Source organism: Lactuca sativa, chromosome 5 (genome assembly GCF_002870075.4).
Source record: "Lactuca sativa cultivar Salinas chromosome 5, Lsat_Salinas_v11, whole genome shotgun sequence".
Lineage (NCBI taxonomy): Eukaryota > Viridiplantae > Streptophyta > Magnoliopsida > Asterales > Asteraceae > Lactuca > Lactuca sativa.
In genome coordinates this window covers 362,493,161-362,519,272 of record NC_056627.2, presented here as the reverse complement: position 1 = coordinate 362,519,272, position 26,112 = coordinate 362,493,161, and the positions used below count along the sequence as shown (strand labels likewise).

Sequence of the window (26,112 nt, the reverse complement as noted above, 5' to 3'; positions counted from 1 at the left end):
ACTTCCAATAGTTGGTAGGCGCTTTCTTTGTTATGCATAGAAGGCTTGCGGATGGACCCAGGATGAGGGTTGTCTTAGAGCCTCGCTGCCTGTTCTTGTTTGATGAAGGCTTTGGGGTTCGAAGCATGACCCAAACACCTGATTGGATGCAGTTGGATGCAGGCTTTGGCTATGAATGCGTATGGTTGTGATGGTTAGGGTGGGGTTAGGCCGTACGTGGTATCCATGGTTGGTTAGAAGTGTTGTAAGACTGTGATGGGATCGTAGCATTCACCCGTTTGAGGTAGACCATCGTTGGAGGTGGTCATGAGCGTAAAGGAGGAATCAGTCGTGCCTTGAGTGCACCGACCAGGATTGTTGAGGAGTATTTCTCTGTTTTAGTTGAGAACCATTGGGGTCCGAGGCAGAGTCGGGCATGTGTAGCTCTAGTCGGGTGGGACCCGTGGGCAAGGCCACTACGTGGTATAGTTGGTTGGGATCCGTGGGCGAGGCCTGTGTAATTATGGAAATACAGGTGGGACTTGGTGGAGACTGTTGGGTCAAGGTTTTGGATCTTGAGTTGCAAGATTAAGTGGGGGGTCACTATATGACGCAGAGGGAATTATAGGCTGGGTAGCCTTGTTATTTGGACTCTTGGGAACCTGGTGATTGGACCAGGTGCGATACTGGTAGTCTCAGTGATGGTTTGGGAACCTTTATGTCTCGCTCTAGTGAGGTTTTGTCATGAATCAGAAGGTTTTGGGTGAAATGCAAGCGCAAATCCGTGGATATCAGGTTATAAGTTAAGTATCGGGTTGGATTTTTGGGTGAGATATCGAGTTGGGAATCGCGAGTGTTTATGTATAGGATTTTCTTTTCACGAGATAAGAGTTTAGGGTATCTATCTGTCGAGGACATCGATCAAAGGGTTCTAGGGTAAGGAATTGATTCAGTTTTGGTGATAGATCAAGCTCTTGTGATTATGTATTTGATTGGTTCTATTGGTGAAGGGCATCAAGATAAGTCAATGCAGTATTATCGATTTGGATCTTGTGTATGGAGTTGCTCATTCAGAGAATATGTTAGTGTTGGGTTTTATGTACTATAAAACTCCTATGGTTGACATACAACCCTAATGCTTTGGATCTAAGCTTTCTCTAGTTATATATGCAATAAAATAATCCAAAGCATGAAACCTATAACTAGCATACAACATAGATATTTGAAATATAAAAACTAGTTAGATAATTACCTCTTGTTGTAGCTTGTAGAATTTGGCATTTCAAGAGCTTAGCACCTCAAGTGTGATGCCTCAAATGGTTCACAAAACATCATGAACAAATGGCGTACTTTGAGAGAGAAGTTAGGAGCACACAAAATCGGCTAGGGTTCTACTTGGAACTCTCGGGGTGCCAATTTTGGAGCTAAGGGTTACATTTATAGTGTGGACTTCCTAGAGTTTCAACTTGTAATCCCTAATTCACTTCCTTGGGCCTTTAATCCAATAATCCATATGATAAGCCCTTTGGACTAAATCTTCATGGACTCTACAAAGATTTAGTCCACATAATCAACATGGATCATTAGCCCAAACTATAAGTATCACTGATTTACTTAATCAGTCCCTCGTTAATTTAATTAGTCTCTTTTGATCACTAAATTAATTCCAAATTAATTCTTGATCAATACTAACTAAATAATATGATTTCTCAATTAATATATTTTACTTATAATTTATTAATAAATCACAAATAACCTCTTTCTCAAAATTCATCCTATCAAATTGTAATGGTGAAGGCAACCCGAAATGGACCATGCTAGTCTCGGGTCAAATACATACGAATTATAGTTATGGACTTAGACACCTAATCCAACAGTCTCCCACTTGGATAAGTCTAATAATTATAACTGCAAATACGACATAAACACCGACTAGAAATCGTAGCTCTCAAAAAGCCGATGTCGAACTCTGACGCGTCCATTAGTTAAGGGATCATATATTCCTCCATTCTAGATATCATACATGAGACATGAATTATAATCATTCTCTCTATCCATGTGTTGTTTCCTGATTTCCGATTTATGACGACCGACTAATTGAACAAATCAAATATGTCCAGGCTTGGACAAGCACTTAGGGTTGTCATCACTAAATCATCGAGGGGCCCACAGAGATCGCTTTTATCCCTTTAGGGTTAAAGAAAACGATAACTTCAACTCATATGCTTGCTCTATTACTCATCAAATCACACACAAAAATATGTTTTATAACACCAAGTTACTGGTGCGTTTACATATCATCAATGTGCAACCAACTTGTAAACTGCAACTATATGTCTCCGTTTCAATAATATAATATATTATCGTTTCACAATCACTCGTGATGAAAGCCATGAAGTGATTCAAATGAGAATGAGTTTAATCCAATACTCAAATCTTATTACAGGTGTACTCATGAACACCGCAACAAAATTTGCTATGTCTAAACACTTTAGACAATCTACAGATGAATTCATGACAGTCTTACCTCATTACCTACTTACAAAGTATGATTGACTGTGGATGTTTGAATAATCTTATTATTCGGGAAAGCAAAACATGCAAAGAGAAACACAATAATAATTTAATCCAATATGGTTTCAAAACATTTGAATATAAATAAAACACTTTTTATTTAATCACCATATTGATTACACATCATTCATTGTATAATGTTTGGATTAATCAACTTAATACTTGAATTAAAACAATAGTTATCCCATGCTCCAAGCGTGCACACTGTGTTTGCCTATGGTTCTTTCTTTGTGAAATACACACATTTTCAATGAAAATCATTTCACAATTCCAAATCTTTATCATAAGTGTAAGATTCTAAACTGTCATGCAATGACCCTTTTGTAATGTCGAGGTACAAAAGTCACAGAGACTCTGCCAATGCTATTACAAAGTATTCCTTTGGAGATTGATAACAAAACAATTCCAAGGAAGCGAAGTCTCTAATTCAAAGTACATTCCTGTAAACATCCTTCTTGCACAAATAGATTCTTAATATCCATCTGCTATTATGGAAACATTTCCAGAAATGCCATATGACAACTCATTATTAATAGAATCCTATCTATTCATAATAAAGTCAATATGGTTCATCAATTACTATACTTCCAACTGTCCTTAAACAACCAACCCTTAGCGAACCTTAGATTATCCTTGACAGTTGTTTAACTACCTTAGTCATGTACGGTTCTAATCCTTCTTCCTCATAATGCCCTAGGCATTTGGAGAAACAGAACACGTGAATATTATAGCATATGCAATCGATCCTATACCCGGAGCATATGAGATACGATTCATAATGTCTTACATAAAGACATGATACTTGACCGGTATTTTGCTATAATATTTCTATAAATAGAATTTTCAATGTTGAAACATTTCAATCTGATGTTCATATATGCTCATGACTAAGTTTGATTAAAAACTTCAATCTAAACACACAGATTTGAAGTGAAGTATAAGTATCCTCTCCCTTACTATAGCAAAACAATTTTTCAAACTTCGCAACTTTGAAAATTAGAACTTTGTTTCCTATAACCAATATTGCTAACTTGCAACACTTCACATAATAATCATGATCCCACTATCATGACAATTATATTCCTACTAGCACTTATGCTCCCACTAGCTTTAACATGTATCCAGAAATCAGCTGGACTTCTAGAATTCAATACTTATTAACTTTCATACTAAAGTTCATATTTCTGATACGAGATGCTTCGATAAGCCCTTATTTAAGCTCATACACCTTTTATTATAAAGCTCATATGTGTGTCTAAACTATTTCAAAACTTACAACCATAAGTCTTGAATGTTCAAAATATTTGCCATTTCTCACAATTCGAACTATGAAGAGGGATGTCGTAATCATAATTGAATTTGAGAACGCAATTAACACAACTGCTAACTCCTCAAAATCTTCTTAGTGAAAGTGTTTCCTCACAATCATTTTTATGAAATAGAGAGACACCTTGTGTCACTTAGATTTTATGGTGTATGTGTTCCTATCCATGTGAATCTATCATAAGACAAGGTCTATGACAAATTCAAACCTATATGGACTGAACTTAATCAATCTTAATTTCTTGCCACTTGGAAGCACAAGGGCCTACCATGTCTTCCAAGTTGTTGAGCAGATCACCTTTACTGATCAATGAACTTTCACTGATCAAGGTGCTTTGCCTTATGCAAACAATTGAGAAATCATAGAACTCACATGCATAGTCAATTTTAACTTGAACGGGCATAGAAGCAAGAATATGTCAACACGATAGGTTACAAACCTCAAGTCGTGTGCTAGCGATAAATGCATGTTTATTCTTGATCAGTTCTTGAAACTTTCAAGATCTTTAAGACACCCACTAACCTCTAGACATAGAAGATTCTATGTCAAGAAACATTCATTGACAAACAAATATCCAAGAGTTAGCGGAGATTCTTATCAAGAATGAAACTTCATATAATTGGTGTTAGTTGGTCTTTGTCTTATCTAAAACATCACAACTACCTGTTTCAAATGTGCAAGAGTAAGAAAACTTTTCTACTCCACATTTTATAATGTGTTATAAACCTACTTAGAATATGTCACTCATAACTCTAAGACTCGATTTTGGAACGAAGTATGACTCATCCTTTTGATTTCAACCATTTTAACAATTCCTGATTCCTCTTCTTAGCCATACAAATGCACTAAGATATCCTTAGAGGATCAATTGTGATATGGTTTTCATAATCGTTAAGATGATCATAAAACATAATAGTAAAGTGTTATCCTTTCCTTTCAGATTAGAGAACCTTTCATCTTTCTGCCTATTTGATTCTTCTTATTCTTCGTGCTATACATTGAAACTTTTTCAATGATTCAGAATTATACTTAATCTTGTAAGCATAATCATATTCACTAAGCTTTTAGTAAATCATGACGAATAGTCTTATCGTTCTTTGTAGTGGTGCTGACCAGTGTACAACAATTTGTACTAGATCCCCTAGTCCTTCACTTGACTCACATCTATATGTGAACAAGGAATTAGTCTTAATTTCCCAAAGATGAAGGTTCTCACTCATCATACAATACAAGTCTCATGATTCAAAGTTTCTGTCCAATTGAAACTTGGGTGATGAGAATCTTTCCTTATTTTGTAAATTTAGACACCACCACAAACGAAAGAATCAAATCCATATTGCTAAAAGTAGAAACATACAAACATCGATTTTCACAAATGCCATTGCAAGGAAATATAAAATAAGATAAAATCAAAAATATTCTTTATTTATAAAATGCAGAAAACTTTTCCTTACAATGCAAGTACATATGAAAACTATGTTTCTAAATATTCCTAAGCAATCTATCATAACTCCTAAATAGCAACTCACGATTCTGATCATCGAATCACGCGATCGAAATCCATCTCTTTGCGATCAGACTCAGCCTGCTCTTTCTTTAATCCTTTCTCTTCTTCGATCCTTCAAAACATCAAAATGTAATCTTATCACATCATGTATCAAGAATCTAGAAATAGGAACTTAATGGAGTTAGATAGTGGACTTACCTAAAGCAGAGTCAAACAGTTTGACTTTACCATCCTTGTGGTCTTTCAGGTAAATATGACAGTTTTGCATCCAATGCCCCATCTCTTGGCAATAGAAGCAATAAATTCTTTTGGAATGGCACACGGGAGAATCTCAGACTTAGTCTTTCCCTGTCCATTGGGAAGACTTTTCTGGACTTCCAATGTTTCCATTATCAATTTCTGTGGAAGTTTAGGAAACAAATCTTCCAATCAAATTTGCTTTTCCAATGCGCCAAATCATTGTTGATTCAGCAACACTTAGCAAATATGTAAGATCCATAAGGGTCATGTCGTGATCTGTCAGATAGTAGTCTTTCACAAAGTGACCATACAACTCGGGAAGTGATTAAAGAACCAAGTCAATAGCCAACTTTCTCGGGAAAATGACACCCAACATTCCTAGCTTGTCAATATGCAACTTCATCTCCAAGATGTGAGAACATACAGACTTTCCATCTTCGTGTTTGTTTGCCAATAGGGTTTGAGTGGCCTTGAACTTTTCAAGTCGATGAACATGTGGCACAGAGAGATTTATTGGAGGAGGTGGAGGAAGAGAAGTATGATTTCTAGTGTTGGGGGTCAGAAATGGCATCGACCAAGTCCTCGCACGATGGCCTGGAGTGCTGCAATCGAATGCCTGGTCCTGGAAGGCTAAATGCGCTATATGGGTAAGGTTGTGCCCTTTCTAACACCAATTGGTTTTAGATCAACCGGTAGTGCTGATGCTCTACAAATGGTATCAGAGCCAGTGGCGAGGGTTCGATTCTCTCAGGGAGAAATTTCTGAGGGGGGGGGGGATTATTGGGGGTCAGAAATGGCATCGACCAAGTCCTCGCACGATGGCCTGGAGTGCCGCAATCGAATACCTGGTCCTAGAGGGCTGGATGTGCAATCTGGGTAAGGTTGTGACCTTTCTAACACCAATTGGTTTTAGATCAACCGGTAGCGCTGATGCTCAACATCTAGGAACATCATCTTCATGAGGAAAGCTTTTTCCAAAGGATCCGGGAAGACAATAGTTGTCAAAACTAGACATCTACAAGGGAGAAATTTAAGTTTAGTTGATTTAAGTCTTTAATATAACACCCAAATGAAATATTAAGGCTAGGACCCAACACAATAATTTATAATTCAGAAGAGGGATGTCGTAATCCATTTGTAAACTATTTGTCGGTAGGTAAATGACGATTTACCAATTCCACCATGAAAACAAAAATTTTAAATGAATTAAGTTTTAAATGAAACTCCTAGATCTTTTGAGATTCATTGAGCTTTTCAATGGCATGTTTAATCTCGATTATGCCCTTCAAGTTTGTGACTAGGATACCGAGGATCACAAACAAGGTGTGAATAACCATGAAAATTAGCTTGGTACTCTCGAAGTCATTTATCACCTAATCAATGTGCCGGTTAACCACACATGCTCCCTTGATCAATAATAATTCACGAGAAACCCATGTTCATCCTTCATTAGTCCACATTAGTGTGCTGGTTAACCACATACACTCCACTAACTGACCAATAAGGTCCAATGTGCAATTTCATGGGTTAGCATCAAATTCACATTTTCCTAAAGTAACTAAGATTGGGAATTTATAAAAGGTTTAGTTACTTTATATTTCATTATACTTTTAATGAGGATTTAAATGTCCTATCAAATCCGTTCGGCTAACGACCCTCCACTAGTCAAGAGTGCGGTGGGTAAAAATGGATACCCAATGGCGGTCATTTTACAGGTCGCTTCCTTAAACACCCCTTATAGACCAGCTTCGTGAATGAGGCCTACTAACGACAATACTGACTTTCAAATTATACATATATAATATATTAGACTTTTAATGTTATATAGTATAAGAGTGTATTTTATACATTTAAAATACTTGGTGGTTTAAACTATTAATAAATTATACTCTTAATTTAATTAAACATAAACCATGTGATTATGGATTTAATAATACTCTCTTAATTAAACATTTAATTAACTTAATAAAATCCATAAGAGTGTAATTGAACTATTCAAAAATATCAAGGTTATAAAAATTCAAAATTAAAAACTATTTAATTAATTTTTGAAGTTATGAACCCAAGAGTTGCACCTTTTGAAACCTTTCGATTACTAGATTTAATGTTTCATATAGAGATACCTTTTAAGTTCCAAAACTTGAGGGTAAGTTTTGTAACTCTTGAAAAAATTTTGGATTCCAAACTTGATGACAAGTTTTGTAACTCCTTAAAAACTTTTGAGAGGTCCAAAACTTGATGAAAAGTTTTGTAACCTCTCAAAACCATTTAGACCAAATTTAAACTAATGAGATAATCATATATATTTATCTTTTGCCAATTTGACCTAATGAAAATTTTGTAGCAAGATAATTTCAATTCAAAAATTACAAATAATTAGCTTTTCACAAAATCAAGTAATTATCTTAAAATTTGACAATCATCATGTTATGGATGGGGATAATCTTTATCATATCATAAAATCAAATTTTATGAACCAAAAAATTTTGTGGTAATGTTCCTAATCCAAAACATGCCAAAAACTTGAAAAATCTGCCAACTGATGATCCAACTCATCGAGTCAGGCTATGGACTCGTCGAGTTCATGGTCATATGAGTCAACTCGTCGAGTCCACTCATGGGACTCTTCGAGTCCAACGGTCAGATAGCAAAAAACATAATTTTTTCAACTTTGAAAACAATACAATTGCATCTATATAACAGAAAACAACCCTTGGCTCTGATACCACTGTTGGGTTTTATGTACTATAACACTCCTATGGTGCACATACAACCCTAATGCTTTGGATATAAGTTTTCTCTAGTTATACATGTAATAAAATTATCCAAAGTATCAAAACTATAACTAGCATACAACATATATATATTTGAAATATAAAAACTAGTTAGATAATTACCTCTTGTTATAGCTTGTAGAATTTGGCCTTTCAAGAGCTTAGCACCTCAAGTGTGACGCCTTAAATGGTTCACAAAACACCATGAACAAATGGAGGACTTTGAGATAGAAGTTAGGAGCACACAAAATCGGCTAGGGTTCTACTTGGAACTCTTGGGGTGCCAATTTTGGAGCTAAGGGTTACATTTATAGTGTGGAATTCCTAGAGTTTCAACTTTTAAGACCTGATCCGCTTCCTTGGGCCTTTAATCCAATAATCCATATGATAATCCCTTTGGACTAAATCTTCATGGACTCCACAAAGATTTAGTCTACATAATCAACATGGATCATTAGCCCAAACTATAAGTATCACTGATTTACTTAATCGGTCCCCATTAATTTAATTAGTCTCTTTTGATCACAAAATTAATTCCAAATTAATTCTTGATCAATACTAATTAAATAATATGATTTCTCAATTAATATATTATACATACAATATATTAATAAATCACAAATAACCTCTTTCTCAAAATCCATCCTATCAAATTATTCTGGTGAAGGCAACCCGAAATGGATCATGCTACTTTCGGGCTGAGTACATACCAATTATAGTTATGGGCTTAGACACCAAATCCAACAGTTAGGTAACTTGCATTTTGGGTTAAATAATCTTAGAGTAAAATATTTGGGGTAGAAAGATTTAGACCATTTAAATGTGGGTGGTGTTGGTTATGTGATGATAGGGTTCAGTTTGTGTTTCAGAGCCCAAGGGTATCGGTAAAGGTGTTGGTTCAGACTTTTTATGAATTTTGGATTTAAGTTCTATTTGTTTTCAGATTAAATAAAGTTGATAGAAGTGTAGGGCTTCACTTTACCTTTCCGTGGATATAAAGAACGTCGAAACGGATAAGGGATGCAAAAGTTATGGCAATTTGAAGTTAGAGGGGTTTTGGGCCAAATCGGGTACGCATGGCGTACCAGGTGCGAACACATGGCGTTCAAAAAGAAAATGGACGGGGCCATCTTGGGAATGTTGGGCGTTCAATGAGCTGTCTCAAAAGCTCGTTTTTAGGGTTTGGTCCCTTTATAAGCATCATTATGGACCCAAACCTCTTACATTCTTCAGCCTCCATCCTCTCTAACCCTAAGAAAAAAACCCTGGCCCCCATTTGTATATTTCTTGAGCTTCATGGTGATTTTTGTGTGTTTTGGTGCTTAAAGAGAAAGAAGGAACTTTTGAAGAGTCAATGCTTGACTTAGAGCTTTTAGATCCAGGCTTTGGTAACCTAGATCTAACTTCTAGAGGTATAAAGTCTCAACATTGACAACTCTTTCATGTAGATCTGGCTAGGTTGTTTTGGTTATGGTTTTGGTCTCTTTGGATTGCTTCTTGTGATTAGAAGTTACTCCATAACTATTGAGCTTCATATTTGGTCCTTGTTGAGGTTATAAAGTCTTAAAGTTTGGATCTTGATGAGTATAAACCTTTCATGCATGTTTTAGTGGTCTTTTGGTAAAGTTTGGGACTTAGGGTTTTGATTTGGGTCCCATTAAGTCTTTCTATGTCATAAAGTCAGGAACTTAATGAATTAAGAAGTCCCTTTGAATCAGATCTGGAAGTTTGAACTAAGGTCTTTAGGTAAAAGCTTGCATCTTGGCCTCTTTATGGAGTCAGAATGCTTGAAATCATGATTGGGTCCTTTTGGACCATGCAAAGGTGCCAAATTGTCAACTTTATGGGTTAAGTAAATAATATGAAGCTATTTTGAGCAGTTGGATGTTGGACTTAAGCTATTAAGTTATTGGTACGATTTTTGGACATTAGCCGGGAACGTCGTGCGTTCATCTCGGAAACGCAGCGCGTTCAGGTCATCAGTGGACTCTTTGGTCTTTTTTTCTTTAGACTTGATTTTGGGGTTGGACCTTCTGTTTTGGGCAATGTTTAGACTTATATGGTTAGATAGCCCAGTTTGGGCCTAAGGTGTTTGGGTTGGACCTTAGTGGGCCTAACTTGGGTTTGGGCCCAATTGGTTTGTGTCATTAGTGGGTCGTGTTAGATTGGGCCATCGGTGAACCTATGCTTTGGGTTTATACCTAGATATTAATTTAGATAATTTTGGCTTGGTTTAGTGCGCAGAGCCGGTTCGCAGCAGCAGCGAGTGAAGGATTTTGTTATCGGTCGATCAAGGTGAGTCTCGTCACTGACTTTAGCAAGTTGAAGGCACCAATGCCAACCCATGTTTATGTTATGTTATTATGCTAGCCATCTTCATGACTCTTGTATGAGTATGTGTTTATATGCTTGCTTGGCTAGGACCCGATGACCACTTTGTATGCTATGTATCTTTGTGATTATTGCATATGTATGTGATTATTTGATATATGTTATATGTATGCCGAGCGGGGCCCGATGACCGAGCGGGGCCCAATGCCGGGTGGGGCCCATTATGTGTTTATTCGTATGTATGGTGTGTGGTATCTTGGGGAACTCACTAAGCTTTGTGCTTACAGTATTAACGATTTATTAAAATCTAAAACGAAAATTTTATGGAGATGTTAAGTATTAACGATTTATTAATCTAGAACGAAAATTTTATGTCATTATTTTTCGGACATTACATTAACCAAGACTTTTTTACTGTCACTTTTTTATAACACAATGATAGCCATTTGCTACAACATAATTGCATATAATGTGTTTCAATTGTTTCGGATTGGTAAATCTCATACGCAGTATACGCACCATCTTTTTCCAAGGTAGATCTTCATTGAACCTTGTTTTAACATTAACATCTGGGATATTATCATCTTCATCATCTTTTGGGACATTATCATATGCATCAACATTTGTGTTAGCCTCATATTGATTTTCCTAAGTTACTCATTCCAAGTTGGTCTTCACTATTTGACTGATGAAGTCAATTAGGTCAATACCATCATCCATTTCCATTGCCATATCCGATACACTAGAATATTTGTCCTCCTTATCAATATCAATTTCATCAAACAATACATGTAAACTAGTACCAAGATGGTCGATGTACATCCACAATTGGACTCCATACTGATAAGCAATGTCAATGAACTCAACATATTTAAGCTCATTATAAATTTGTAACGTCCCAAAACTATGACGCAAAAATTTCATTTTTAATTTAAATAAAACGGTTCTTAAAAACATTGTCATACAACCCAAATAGACCAAAGTATGTCACTACATCATATCATATCAGAGTAAATCTCGATATACAAAAAAAGGTGGTGTGTGCTCTGTAATCATCCTGGGCTCTTCCCTTTCGATCCCGAAGTACCTGAAACATATACTGAAAACCGTATGTCCAAAGCTTAGTGAGTTCCCTAAAATACCACATAACATACATAATAAACACTACTGGTCCCCCGCCCCACATCGGGCCTCACCCGACATCGTGTCCCACTCGGCCTGGGGCCCCGCTCGGATTACAAATCTGTCAATCACTAGGCCCGACTGACATCGGACCTTGCCCGATACACATATAAGCATATAAACACATAATCATAATAACATATGCGATAATCACTAAGATAACAACATACAATACAGTCATCAAGCCTCGCCCGACATCGAGCCCCGCTGGGTATACATACTAGCACATAACATATGGAAGAGTCACGCAAACATCTAGCACTCTAGCATAACAATAATGGGCCGGCATTGGTGCCTTCTACCGCAAAAACGATTGGGGAAACTCACCTCAGACTGGTGAATCTCATTGATAAATCTCCGGCTGCTGGCCCGCTAAAATCCTCGCGTTATCAATCACAAAATAACATCCAATTAATAATTGGATCCCGACTCACACTAAGAGTCCAAACTAGGGTAAAAGATCTTTTTACCCTTTACCCAATTTGTCCCAAGGCCAAGGCCCAATCCAACTGTCCAAAAGGCCCAAAGTCCAAAATAATCACCCAAAGCCCAAATATGCATCAAGTTCCCAAATTGGGCCCAAGTCCCTTCGTGGGCCTTTAACCAAGTGAACCCAAAATAAAAGCATCAACCCAAAATAGACATGATGGCCCAATAATGCACTAATCACCTAGAGTCCAAACATAGCCCAAAGCCGAGAAGCCCAAACTTCCAAAGCCCATCTATTGAGTATGTTGGGCGTACTCAGATCGTATGCTTAACGTACATGCTCTGGGGCTAGTACACCCAGCGTACTAGCTTGTACGTCCAACATACTCCCCAGTTGGCCAGCCCTCATCAAAAGTGTTTAATCCATTCATCCCCTACCCCATACTCTCAAATCTTGACCCAAAAAAGACTTATCATGTAAAATTAGCAACTTTACGTGTATACATGGCTTAACGGGGCTCTAGAGCTCAAAAGAGTTTAACAATTGACTTAACACATGCATGAGTCCACAAGCACCATAAAGTTTGCATCTTTATTCTTAAGGAACCTTTAATATGTACAGATCTAAAAGCCTAAACTTCATAAACGACCTCAGCTTCCAAGAACCAACCAAAAGGGACCAAAATAGCCAAAAATAAGCCAAGGAATAGAATCGCACCCAAAAACCACAAAATGGAGATGCTAAAGCTGGATCTCTAAGATCCTCTCTAAAGGATGAGTCTTCAATCTTCACCTTCCTCTTCAAGATGCACAAAACACACTAAAAAAATGCTTCAAAAGAGCTCAAAAGCACCACACAAAGGTTAAGGGACGAAATTAGGGCTTGAGGGTGTGGAGTTTGGTCTAAAATGTCCAAGAGGTGGGTTAATGTTACTTAAATAGGGAACAAACCCTAAAATTAGGGTTTGCCTTTGGCCAACGTACGCTCAGCGTAACCGACGTATGCCTAGCGTATGTGGTCAATGCCCGCGATCAGAATTCTACTAGTACACCAAGTGTACTCTATAGTACTATAACGACCCAATGTTACAAAGAAATTTTTACACTTTTGAGTTAATCAAAACAATCTCATAAACCACAGATTCCCAAACATATGTTTTCAAATTAATATTCATTACATCTTTGTTTTCCTTTTTAAAACATCAGAGGGTCCCAAATACATTAAAAAGAGAGATAGAGTGCGCACCACGTAATCACGTCGGGCCCTTGCCCTTGGGCTCAGAAGTACCTGAAACAAATCAACAACCTGTAAGTGAAATGCTTAGTGAGTTTCCCAGAGCATACCACACACAAACACATACACATAACCTGATAGCTAATTAAAGCTACAAACATGCCACAGAAACCATGCAATACAATCAACAAGAATGTCATGGGCTACCCCACATGGTCTTTACCTAGGATTGCCATGGGCTACCCCACATGGCCTTACATCCAATGTCAGGGGCTACCCCACATGGTCTTTACCTAGGAATGTCATGGGCTACCCCACATGGTCTTATATCCAATGTCGCGGGCTCCCCCTAGGGTCTTCCATAACAACATAATATCACATAACATATCAATTCATAAATGAATAAACACATACACATAATGGACCAGCCATGGTGCCGTAGACCCATAGGTATGGTGAGAAGACTCACCTCCGTCCGATGAATACGAATACTGTCCTTCTAGAAATTCGCAACCTCCCGAGCTGAATAATAACAATCATAATACAATAAATAATAGGGCCATAAATTTCCCAAATAGAAACCCAATCTTCAAAGTCTACCCCCAAGGCCCAATTACCCTTTTTCTTGCAAATGGGCCCCAAAGACCAAGTCCAATATCCTTAATGGGCCCCTTGGCCCAATAAGGCCCAATCAACAAGTCCATGGCCCAAACAGGTAAAAAGTCATATAACTCACAGAATCCAGTCAAGCCCAACAACCAAATGAGGCCCAAAGGCCCAAAACATCTTAGGGCCCAACTGAGTTGCGTACGCCCAACGTACCACCCTGGTACGCGCAGCGTACTAAAGGTTTGGGCACTACGCACCGCGTACAGCTGGTTACGCCCAGCGTACAAACATCTTAAGCACTTTTTCCATTAAGTGCTTAATACTCGAATCCATCACGACCAAAAGTTAGATCTAATTCTGAAAAGATGTCCTAAGGCATAAAGTTGGCAACTTTATGCCCTTGCATGTCTCATACACACCCAAGCACTCCATTAAGACCTTTCCAAGGTCTTTTGCCCATGCATGAGGTCAAATCTCTCATCAAGCTTCCATTTTTATGCTCCTAAATGACTAGGGGACCTCAGATCTGACTTTGATATTAAAAGGGAAGGCTTAACTCAACAAAAGAGATCCAAAGTTCATAAAAGCGACAAACCACCAAAACCCTAGCTAGATGTAAAGATTAGAAAGGAAAGATGCAAGCTTTTTACCTCCCGAAGCTTTGCAAGATGCTTTTAATGCAGGATCTTGAAGCACCCACTTGATCCAAGCTTGCTTGACCACCCCTTCTTCTTGAAATACACACAAAAAGGCCACAAATGCACACTTTAAGGCTTAAGAATGATCTCACAAGGTTTCCAGGAGTATATGGACGTTCTAAGGCTGTGGAGGCTCTCTAGGGTTTAGTCCAAGGAACATAAGGTTGCTTAAATAGGCCTCAAGTCTGGATAATTAGGGTTTTGCAACCCTGGCGCGTACGCCCCGCGTAACTCAAGGTATGCCCAACGTACCTTGATTCCTCCGTGACCACATTCATGCAGTACGCTAAGCGTACACTGAAGTACGCCCAGCGTACTTAAGGGACCATTTATGCAAATAATATAATCTTTAGGGTTTTAAGACTTACCAAAATTTTGGATGTTACAAGTACGCCCCATGTATTAGCTAAAAGGATCAAAATTGCAATGCTTTTAAATAAGAAGGGTAAATTATGAACATACCAAATTCACGTGTTACAAAATCAATATTAAACCGTTACAAAATTCAACATCTAGCATACAATAAATAATGTACCTATTGTTTTAATTGAGGGAAGTGGTAAGAAATAGGAAAAAATAATGTACTTATTGCTTTAATGGAAGGAAGTGGAAAAATAAGAAATGGAGAGTGCAACGTCCCAGAAATTACAACAAAGATTTTTCATTTAATAATATTAACCAAATAAAACCCCTTACTTAAAATCATTGAGTGATATTCATTTATTTGAAACCATAAGATGAACAAAGTTGGTTTTCAAAACAACAAAAACCAATATCTTCAATGCGAGTGTACAATCCAACCGACCTCTTCGCACAAATAACCTACAAAACATTTCATACACAACTGTAAGCGTAAAGCTTAGTGAATTGCCCAGTATACCACATATTCCACCATACATACAATGTATCCACACAAAGTCCTCAGATCTAGTGCCGATCTGCCAACTCTCCTATCCATAAGCACACAACATAAAAACAAACATACGTATCATCTACCGGTATACTGATACTGGCTCTCAGCCACCACTACTATGGCTCCCAGCTGCCACTACAGTTGGCTTTCATTCTCCCTACAATCATCGACCTTTCGTTAGAGCCATATCCATACTGAGCCAATGCTAAGACTGAAAACCGCCTCATGAACACGTAGTCATATGTAGTCAGGAGTCAGATAAACAGTCGAACAAATAATCCTAATCTAAAGCCACAACCAAACAAGGAGCAGGAAAAAGATCCTAGACCAAGAGTTCTCAAGCTATTCGACTTAAATTGCATACAACCCTTACGATATTCACTCAACAATGAACCGATACTATCATTACCCTATCCATATATGATACCTAACAATATCATACAATCAACGGACAAGACCCTACCAGTTTAGCATACCATGACACCAAGTTTCTTTTTTAGTTAGCCAAGCATTCCCATAAAATGTGAAGTAACATTAACCACTATTTTCAAAATTCATAACATTAACATTTAATTTAAAACATCAGAGTGTCCCATCAAAAAAAATGTCGGAGAGTGCATGCTGCACCATCAAGCCTTTCCCTTGCCCTTAGACTACGAAGTACCTGAAACAAATCAACAAATTGTAAGCTAATGCTTAGTGAGTTCCCCAAAGCATACCCCACATACAATCCACATAAACACATATCATATTAGTTGTAACAGCTACACATACTCATAAGCCATGCATACAGCATATAGGGATGTCGTGGGCTCGTCTCTAGGGTCTTACTCCAGAATGCCATGGGCTCCCCACATGGTCTTACACCCAAGTGTCATGGGCTCTCCCATGGTCTTTGATAGGAAGGCCATCGGCTCTCCACATAGTCTTACATCCGATTGCCATGGGCTCTCCCATGGTCTTTAGTAGGAAAGCCATGGTTTCTCCCATGGTCTTATATCCATGTGTTATGGGCTCTTCCATGGTCTTCCATACTAGCACACTACATTTACAACTAGCATACTCCCTAGCACATAACCAATATCATGCCTCATAGTATAACTTCAGCTAGTGTACCACATATTATAAAATGGGCCGGACGTGGTGCCTTAGACCCATTAGTACGGTGAGGAGACTCACCTTTCATGAATGCTAAACTGACAAGCTAAGATCAGATAAATCCCACGTGTTGCTCCAACTCAACAACCTATAATCATCATGTAATTGACTTGTCATAATCCCGAATTACCATAATTATCCTCAAAGTCAACCCAAGTCAACCCTGGTCAAAGTCAAGGTCAACAGTCAATGTTGACCTCAACTCGTCGAGTGCATCCGGCAGCTTGTCGAGTTACCCGAGTAACTTTTCAACTCGCCGAGTTACCTATGTAACTCGTCGAGTTCCTTAATGTCCAGAAACTGAAAACCCATGCAGACTGAAAACCCCAATCCTTCACAGAGATCACTCGGAATCTTGAAAACGGGTAAACCCTACTCGACTCGTCGAGTTGTCTAAGGGACTCGACGAGTTCCTTCAGTCCTTTTTGTGTTCGGTCCTTTCAAGTGAGATCCAAGGTCCCAAACTTCAGATCCAACTTCTTCTAGTGTAGTTACCACGTAAAGTTGCAAACTTTACGTGCATGCAAGGCCTCACAAGGCTAAAACACCAAAACTAAGGTTCCTACAAGGTCTTAATGCATGGAAAGGGCCTAAGCTAAATAAAGTGAGCAACTTCATGTCATTGAAGACCTAAAGGGGTCCAGATCTAGAACCATATCCTTGTAACAAGTCCAGATCTAAAGATGACACCCTTTTGGCACCAAAAGTGACCATTTACATCCAAGAAAAGAGATCTAAGCAACTAAAGGTCAAGATAGTGACTTTATACATCATTATAGTCACCAATACGGGGTGGATGTCGGATCTACTACTTCCCTCTTTGCCCCTTCTTCTTCAAGCTCCAAAATCTTCACAATTACAACAAATATCATTCTCAAAGCTCTCTTTCTCTCTTAAGAAGGTGCAAGGCTCAAACTAGGGTTTCTCTGGTTGGTAGGAACGATGGAAGAGGTTGCAAATGATCCATAAGTTCTTTAAATAGGGTATAAACCCCTAAAAATTAGGATTTCTTGTTACAATGTCTACTTGTCGAGTCGGGGCCTTCCGACTCGTCGAGTAGGATTTGAATCCAGCGTCCTCATAAATGACTCTACTCGACGAGTTGGAGCTCCCGACTAGACGAGCCCAAGCACAAAACCCTAAAAATTTGATAAAGTAAATGATACATGGAATAGGTGTTACACAACTATCATACATATACTATATTAGTACCACTATCCTAACATCCAAAGGGTATACAACGTCATACGTGGCATAGTGATAAGACTAACCTAAATAGCAAAACCAAAGAAGCACAACGACACTCTCATTCCTTGTACTGATCAATCCCGTGAACCGACTATCACCAAAGATCAATCCTCTATCAACAACCCAAATCCTTCAAGTTCAACCCAAGGTCAAACTAGTCAAAAGTCAACGGTCAACCAGGTCAACGTCCACCATGTTGTGGCTAAGTCAAGACAAAACAACCATGATGCATAGAACCACCACGTCATGGTCCTTCCTTGGTCACATCGTGGTTTCTAGCAAAATGATCTTTTCTTTATTAAGAGCTTAAACCTTACAGAACAAAGCCTAAAACTTCAGACCTGGTCCTTTTCATTGACTTAATGGATTATGATTCCAACTTTACCCATTAAGAAATCACCACAAAGCAAGATCTACAACCCTAAGTCCATTAACCCCCCCCATAATGATCAAAACTTATGCATGGTTAAAAGGGAACCATGACCTAACACCTTTTCCATCAGATTAAGCCTAGAAATGGTCACCATGAAAGTCTAAGGTTCTGGAGTTACTCAAAACTCCAAGAACATCCCTTCAAAGGATTAAAAGGACCTCAAGGCATGAAAATGTGAAACAAGAATGATAAAGGTGGAAGCTTTATACCTTCTAAAGCTCCACAAGATGCAGGAGAAACAAGATCTAAAGTTGATACCACCTTTCAATCAACAAGCACACCACTTTCTTCTCTCCAGAAGAATTCCAAGGCTTAAAACTTCAAGATCATCACACAAACATTAAGAACACTCAAGTGAAGGCTAGGGTTTCAGTTTAGAAAGGTGAAGGTTGAAGTGGATACCCTAAACTATGAGATAGTGCTTTTAAATATGAAAGAAACCCTAAAAATCTTGGGCTTGGGCTGCAACAGTTGCCACACCATGGCCACCAGCTAGCCACGTCATGGCAACCTGCCATCCTTGCTCTTCGTTTAAATGTTCTAGTCACACTGTGGTCATCAACCCACCACGTCATGGCATAATGATTTTCCCCAAAACTTTATTTTTGACATCTCTAAGTCTTTGATTGGTCGAAACGGGAAAACGAGTGTTACAAAGATTCTTTGATAATTTTCCTCCAAAAAGATTTAAAAAGAAAGTAATCCAATAATAATATAAGGTTTTGTCATTTACTCACAAAAATTTTCGATCAAATATCAAAAAGATTACATAGTCTCTATACTCACAAGTTTAAACGTCCTCTTTCATATATGTTGTGTTATGTACCATCAAATAAGTGAATAACTCCAATTTCATCCCTTTCTTTCGAACTCGATATCACCAAAATAGAATATATTTGTTCATTCACATCCGTTTCTTTTTCTCGACTTATTCTCCTCTTTTTTTTCGTTGCTTTATTAAACTCGGGAACATAAAGTAAACAAAATTCTTTGAAATGAAGATGTAATAGAAATGTAAGATGTAATTTCTCAATGAAATTAAAACTTCTTACATAGACAAATGTTTGGAACGTTGCAAAATTATGGAATCTTGCTACTTATTTTGTGAAGGCGTATGTTATCCTATTCTGTTTAATTTCTGTAAATTTGGTTAAGAAATTTAAAGAATTCTACAAATGAATCGCTAAAATAATTTTCATTAGATAATGTCGATTCATGAAAAACTGTCAATTAAAACAATATATAGTTCAATACACTTGATTATATTGTTATAAGTTTAAAAATGAATGCGTTATTTTATAACATATCTTCTCTCTTTGGGTCAAATTTTTAATACTCCTACTTAATATAAAATTTTATAGTGTAAGTTATATATCATATTAAATACAGTAAATTTTAACTATTTAAAGATAGACAAGTGATGGAAAATAGAATTTGATAAGAGGGTTATTTAGGAAAGCCTTTGCTTTTGTTTCTATCAACTCCATCGTTATCCTTGTCGATTCCAACACTCTTTTTCTTTCTTTGGAACTCACATATCCTCTTCGTACCAATTTTATGTAAACTTTGTTTGCGTTGTTCACCTAAAGGAACAAATTGAATTTATGAAAAAATAAAAAATGAAGACAGGCCAAATAATTCAACTCTTTTCCACTCTAAATTCCAACTATTCATTTTTTTTGGGTCCTTGATTACTTATTGGATGAATGGATAGTAAAAAATGATTTCACATATATAATATAATATTTACAAAAAGCGAATGCTATTAAACAAAAAATTATATATGTAATTATTTTTACTCACACTTTATAACAAGAACAAGCTTGTTAGTTGTTACATTCGTCTTCTTAAATTTAACTGAACAAATCATTTAACCTAGAGTTTAAATGTATGGTGTACTTAATAATAACATTAACAGAACATATAAAATTATACGACGAAACAAAAAGACTAATTTTAGAAATGCACTCTTATATAACATATAAATTTGGATAGTGTATTTAATAATAACATTAATAGAACATATAAAATTATATGAAGAAACAAAAAACTAATTTAAAAATGCATTCTTACAAATATATATATTCGGGTCAACCCGAATGACCCGGTTAGGTATTTACAACCTTTACTCTCTACTTGAACAGTACAAAAAAACTACAAACCATTTGAAAATGTGAAATTTTGTGACTTTAGAAGCATACGAGGGTCAAGTAACTCCCATTTATGAAGTTGAAGTGCAAAAAGATACAAAACCTCCACATCTCAAAAGTATCGGAGCGACTGAGAAAGTAAAGATTTTATTTTAATAGTTTTTCTACTTTAAACTAACTATAAACAATAATAAACTACATGATGTTGATCGTTAACTAGAGATTGAAAGTTCATATATTTAATATTTATAATGGAAAAACTCTCTTAGCTATTGTGGTGTGCATGCTTTCTCGTATGTTGTAATAACCTGAGGTCCATGATCTTTTATTTTTAATTTATTTCAATTTGTATGCATTCTTGATGTTAAGAAAAGTGTAAAAAATGGTTTGGGTTTATATCAGATTGCACTCTTGAAAAAACCATATATATTATGTTTAAATTAAGTGTTTAGTGTATTAACCCGACTAACCCGATCATATTAACCCAAAACCTGATTAACCAGAACCCGACAAACCTATACCTTAATAGGGTCGGGTGTTGGGTTAAAATATTTTTTGTGAAAACCCAACTACCCCGACCCGTTTAACCCGAAACCCGATCGGGTTGACCCGATTAACAGCCCTACGTGTGTATCAGAAAAGAAAACAAAGAGTTAGTGGTTTCCTTTTAACCTTGACTTTCTATATTTTAAATGGGGTGGAGAAGGCCATATGTAGGGCTCAGAAGCTGGTGGGTGTTCAATAATAGGATTGATGGAAGAGTGGTGATGGTGTAAGGTGTTAATTTATGGTGGTGGGTTTCTCCGGTAAAAGATTTAGATGAGAGAGAGAGAGAGAGAGAGAGAGAGAGAGAGAGAGAGAGAGAGAGAGAGAGAGAGAGAGAGAGAGAGAGAGAGATTTATTACTTTTTAATTATTTAAATAGATAAATGAAAGAAAATTAAAAAATAAATACATAAGGGTATTACAGTAATTTCAATTTTCAGAGAGACTAAAACCACATAGAAACATAACCGAAAAGACCACGAAACTAAAAAAAAAAAAAAAAAAAAAAGTTAGGGTTTAAACGAAAATTCATAAAAAATGCATAACATATGGACCATTTTTGCATTTTTGTATATTTATATTATAAGTTTTTTATAATTAAATAAATTGTTTCAAAATTATTATACAATAAAACACAATTCTTAATTAGGTTAAAATACATATGTAAGACATATAACAGACACCATAAATTTGAAAGTATCGTACAATAATTAGAGAAAACGTATTGAACTTAAAAAGAATGAAAATAAATTTCACATTAAAAAATTGCTTTTACAAGAAATTATTTTATGTATATACTTTATAATCAAAGAATATATTATAGTATTTGGGAGTTTTTAAGAAATTATGAAATTGGTATTATAAGTGGGAGAAAGAGAAACTAAAACGGATCATGGAAACTTGTGATTAACAAATCTAACGGAGTAGCAGGCTACCCCACATCGATGTCTCCCGTCACTGACCTCACTTCCTTTGTTCTCCCTTTAAATGAGCAGAAAGCGGGAGTTACAGATAAAGCATAAAGTCCAGAAACACTAGGTTAGAGAGAGAGAGAGAAGTGAGAAAAAAGTAATGAGATGATGAAGTTTTATATGCCAATGTAAACTGTAAAGTAGCAAAGCTAAGATTAGACTGGAGAGATCGTGCCACTGTGTGTGTGTGTGTCGGAGGTAGTGAAATATAGTACCTGACCGGGGTTGGAACTCGTCGGAAAATGATGACGGGGCTAATACAAGATCAGAATCTTGAAAAACAGATAGAGAAGCAGATTGGATGCATGTCTGGTTTCCTTCACATCTTCGATCGCCAACAGATTTTGGCCGGTAAACGTATCTACTCCACCACCAAACGCCTCCCTCCCTCCACCGTAAGCTCTTCCTCTTCTTCTTCCCCTCGCTGTATGCATAGATTTCCTACAGTAAAATAAGAAATGACATTAAAATAACTGAAATATTTTACAGGGAATCATGGCGTCACCGGAGCCGGTTAAGTCCGTTCAGTCAACGGCGATAAGAGAAATGAAGAAGCCAGAGCCAGCGCAGGCGGAGGCGGTGGTGGGTGTACCTGAAAGCCCAGACCGTTTCAAACCATCTCCGAAGGCGAATTCCAATGCCTACGAAACAGCAACGCCGCCGAGATCACCACTACCCCTTCCCATGTTTGACCTGAAGGAGGGATCGATAAAAACTTCATGGAAATTCTGCAAAGAAATGCCGAGGCTGTCGCTTGATAGCAGAGCAATGGTAGACTCGAAAGGGAGTCTTTGTCCAAGGGAGATCCGCATAGACAATGGTACCAATGCCATTGATGAAGCTTACGACAAGCAACGCCGGTCGCCCAGCGTCATCGCGAGACTCATGGGACTCGACCAGTTGCCATCTTCCGATCCACCATCGAGTCCGGAAACCGTCAAGAAACCGGAGCTCCGGCGATCGGCATCTGAATCCAGGGTTCACAGAGATCTGTTTCACTCCAGATTTGTTGACTGCAACAATTCCCAAACCAACCAGTCAAATCTAGCAAACAAACAAGCAACGGATACAAATCTGACGCACAATACCAGTGTTGGAGATAATGTGGGCAACGTGAGCAGCAGAAACGCTCAGAATGGCAGAGTTATGGAGTCAATCAAATATTCATCAAGAAATCAAAAAACTGAATCTCCTAAAACATCTCAATGGAGGTCCCCTCAGCAGCGGAGAAGCTTCTTTGATTCGGCGGATTTTTTCCCGGAGCCAAAACAGACGACGGCGCCAATGTATGGTATTTCCGACAAGAACTTGAAGTTAAGAGGACTAGACGAGCAGTCCAATGATTTGGAGTCCCTGAAGCATATTCTCGAAGCGTTGCAACTCAAAGGCCTTTTGCATTCTAAAAGACCTCCAAACAGAGACAGCCAGAGGAACTTCGTATACGATCCCAGTTTTTCTTCCGACGATTCACAAATAGTCCTCATGAAACCATGGCGCTCCCCTGCATCAGGTCGGAGATTGAGAAACGATTCAGGAGGTATGAATCGATACGCCGGAGAGAGTTTACCGTCAGTCAGTCCAAGAAAGGAACGTGGAGTACTCGATCGGAGCGGAAGAAGTCCGGTCAGAGCTAGAAATTCTAGCTCTCTTAGTAACTCGAAGAATAGTAATACAATAGTGAAGAGAAAGCCATTGAGCGTAGAAACGCAACGGAGTTTCCATGAATCCTCTGAATCACGAAGAAGTTCGCCCATTAATTCTCCTAAGCTTACACCTAAAAAAAACGGATCCGACTATCAGTCCGTCACAAATCGATCTCCGAGAAGCAGGAAAACAGCCGGCATGGGTTATTCCAAGGAGAAGATTGGTAGAAGCTTTGTTATGGAGGATGAATCCTCATCGATTTCTGAAAGCACCGGTAGTACAACTTCTCAATCCGATCCAGAGGTATATAGATATTAGATATTTCATTCCGTTAATTGTTTCGTAGTTGCATTATTATTAACGTTTTAGTTTGTTTACCGATTTTACAGAGATCAAAAATGGAGGAATACAGGGAAGGAAAGAGTCTGTTAGAGAGATGTGACAGGTTGCTGCACAGCATTGCAGAGATGAACATCGTCTCCTCCGAGTCACAACCGAGTTCCGGTTCAGTTTTACCAAGTCCAGTCTCTGTTCTTGATCCTGCATTCGATAAGGATGAGTCGTCATCTCCTTCACCAGTTATGAAACGCAGCATTGATTTCAAAGGTACGCAAACAAATGCCTCAGAATTCAGAAAACAAATCTTCATTGCGTTCACATGACGTTTCCATGTGGACTCGTGTCCCAACAACTCTCAACCTGTAAACGTGGCGCAGTCTGATTCGTTGTCCCCTTCTTTTATTCGTTTCTTTTTGTAAACAATGACGATATCATATAGGCCTATCTTAGCAGGCTAACATATAGAAAAGTTAACATGTGCCGTTGGACGTTGGTTGCTGTCACGTGACCAGAGCTGCCTCGCCACAGGTGGCTCTCGTCGGCATTCTGACGACGACGGCGTCGTCAAGTCAAATGTCCATTGAATGAGCGTCCGTCATATTAACTGTTATAAAGTCAGTGTTTAAATTTTTGATAGAGACTGCTATCGGTTTTATTTAATTCAGTAATGGTACTTTTCTTCTTCAACATCGATAACACCGATTTCGATTTCGCTTTCGTTTTCCTTGTTTTTCTCAATTAACTGATTTTACTCAACAGATCTTACCGTTGTTGATCTGGAAGACGATATCTGGAGCTCTATAATCTCTCCGGCAACATCAACCAAAGACGAAGACTTCATCTCCGACGATTCTGATTTCGCTTACATCTCGGAAATACTCCGAGCATCAAAATACCTCCCGGATGACTCCAGCGTCTTCTTCTTTCTAGAGAAGCAACAATACTTCAACGGAAACGACACATCAAAAGCTTCCAAACTCCAACGGGAGCTCGTCTTCGACGTCGTTGCCGAAATCCTCGACCGGAACAGCCAGTTGCCGCCGTGGAACGCCGTCTCTGAATCCATCAACTCTCTGCACCAGATTTGCTCCGAATTTCAAAAAATCCGTGAGCGATTTACTAACGACAACTTGTTGGATCCGATTTGCGGTGTACTGAAAAGAGACCTTGCCGGAAACAATGGCTGGGAAGATCATCCGGTGGAGATGTCGGAAACCGTTCTGTACATCGAACGGTTGGTATTCAAGGATTTGGTGAGCGAAACAATCCGAGATCTCGCTGACTTTGCCGCGAAAAGTTCCGTCTTGGCGCCTCGAAGGAAATTGGTTTTTTAAAATAAGTGGGTTTAGTTTAATGTTCCCGCTCTTTTTTTTTTTTTATAATTTATAAAATCAGCATGTTCACAAAATTTTTCTTTTTTTTTTATTGGTAGTTTAATTAGTGTTGGATTTTAAATTAATAACATTAATGAATTATTGTATAACGGTCGTTGTTGGGATCTCTCTCCTCTCTCTCTCTCTGTATAAAAAGAGGAGCTGAAAATGATATATGAAGGAAGCATAAATGGATGGAAGTAGCCCCCACCTTTCTCAAAGGACATTTGTTAAAATTTACTGACTTATCAGAATTTCAAGTATATTTTGTTTTTAGCTCATTAAATTAATAAAATCGCAAAATCAGATTAAAAATTTAACATCAAAAGAGTTATAACGGTTGAAAAATACGTAATTCATGTGTAAAAAGTATTGCTGGTTGTAATAGGGTTGGGATTGTGTTATCCAATTTTTTGTTGATCACATAAAAAACGGTTGCGCACTTACCTCGTTTAGA

At 37.7% G+C, this 26,112-nt stretch overlaps 1 protein-coding gene across 1 annotated transcript; it reads left to right on the top strand.

Annotated features, from left to right (window-relative positions):
- Positions 1–22,277: 22,277 nt before the first annotated feature.
- Positions 22,278–25,765, top strand: LOC111897500 (protein LONGIFOLIA 1). The gene is made up of 4 exons (XM_023893453.3): positions 22,278–22,694; positions 22,789–24,246; positions 24,333–24,549; positions 25,042–25,765. Exons 1-4 carry the CDS (start codon positions 22,542–22,544, stop codon positions 25,614–25,616), a joined length of 2,403 nt encoding a protein of 800 aa, XP_023749221.1. The 5' UTR covers positions 22,278–22,541; the 3' UTR covers positions 25,617–25,765.
- The last annotated feature ends 347 nt before the right edge of the window (positions 25,766–26,112 follow it).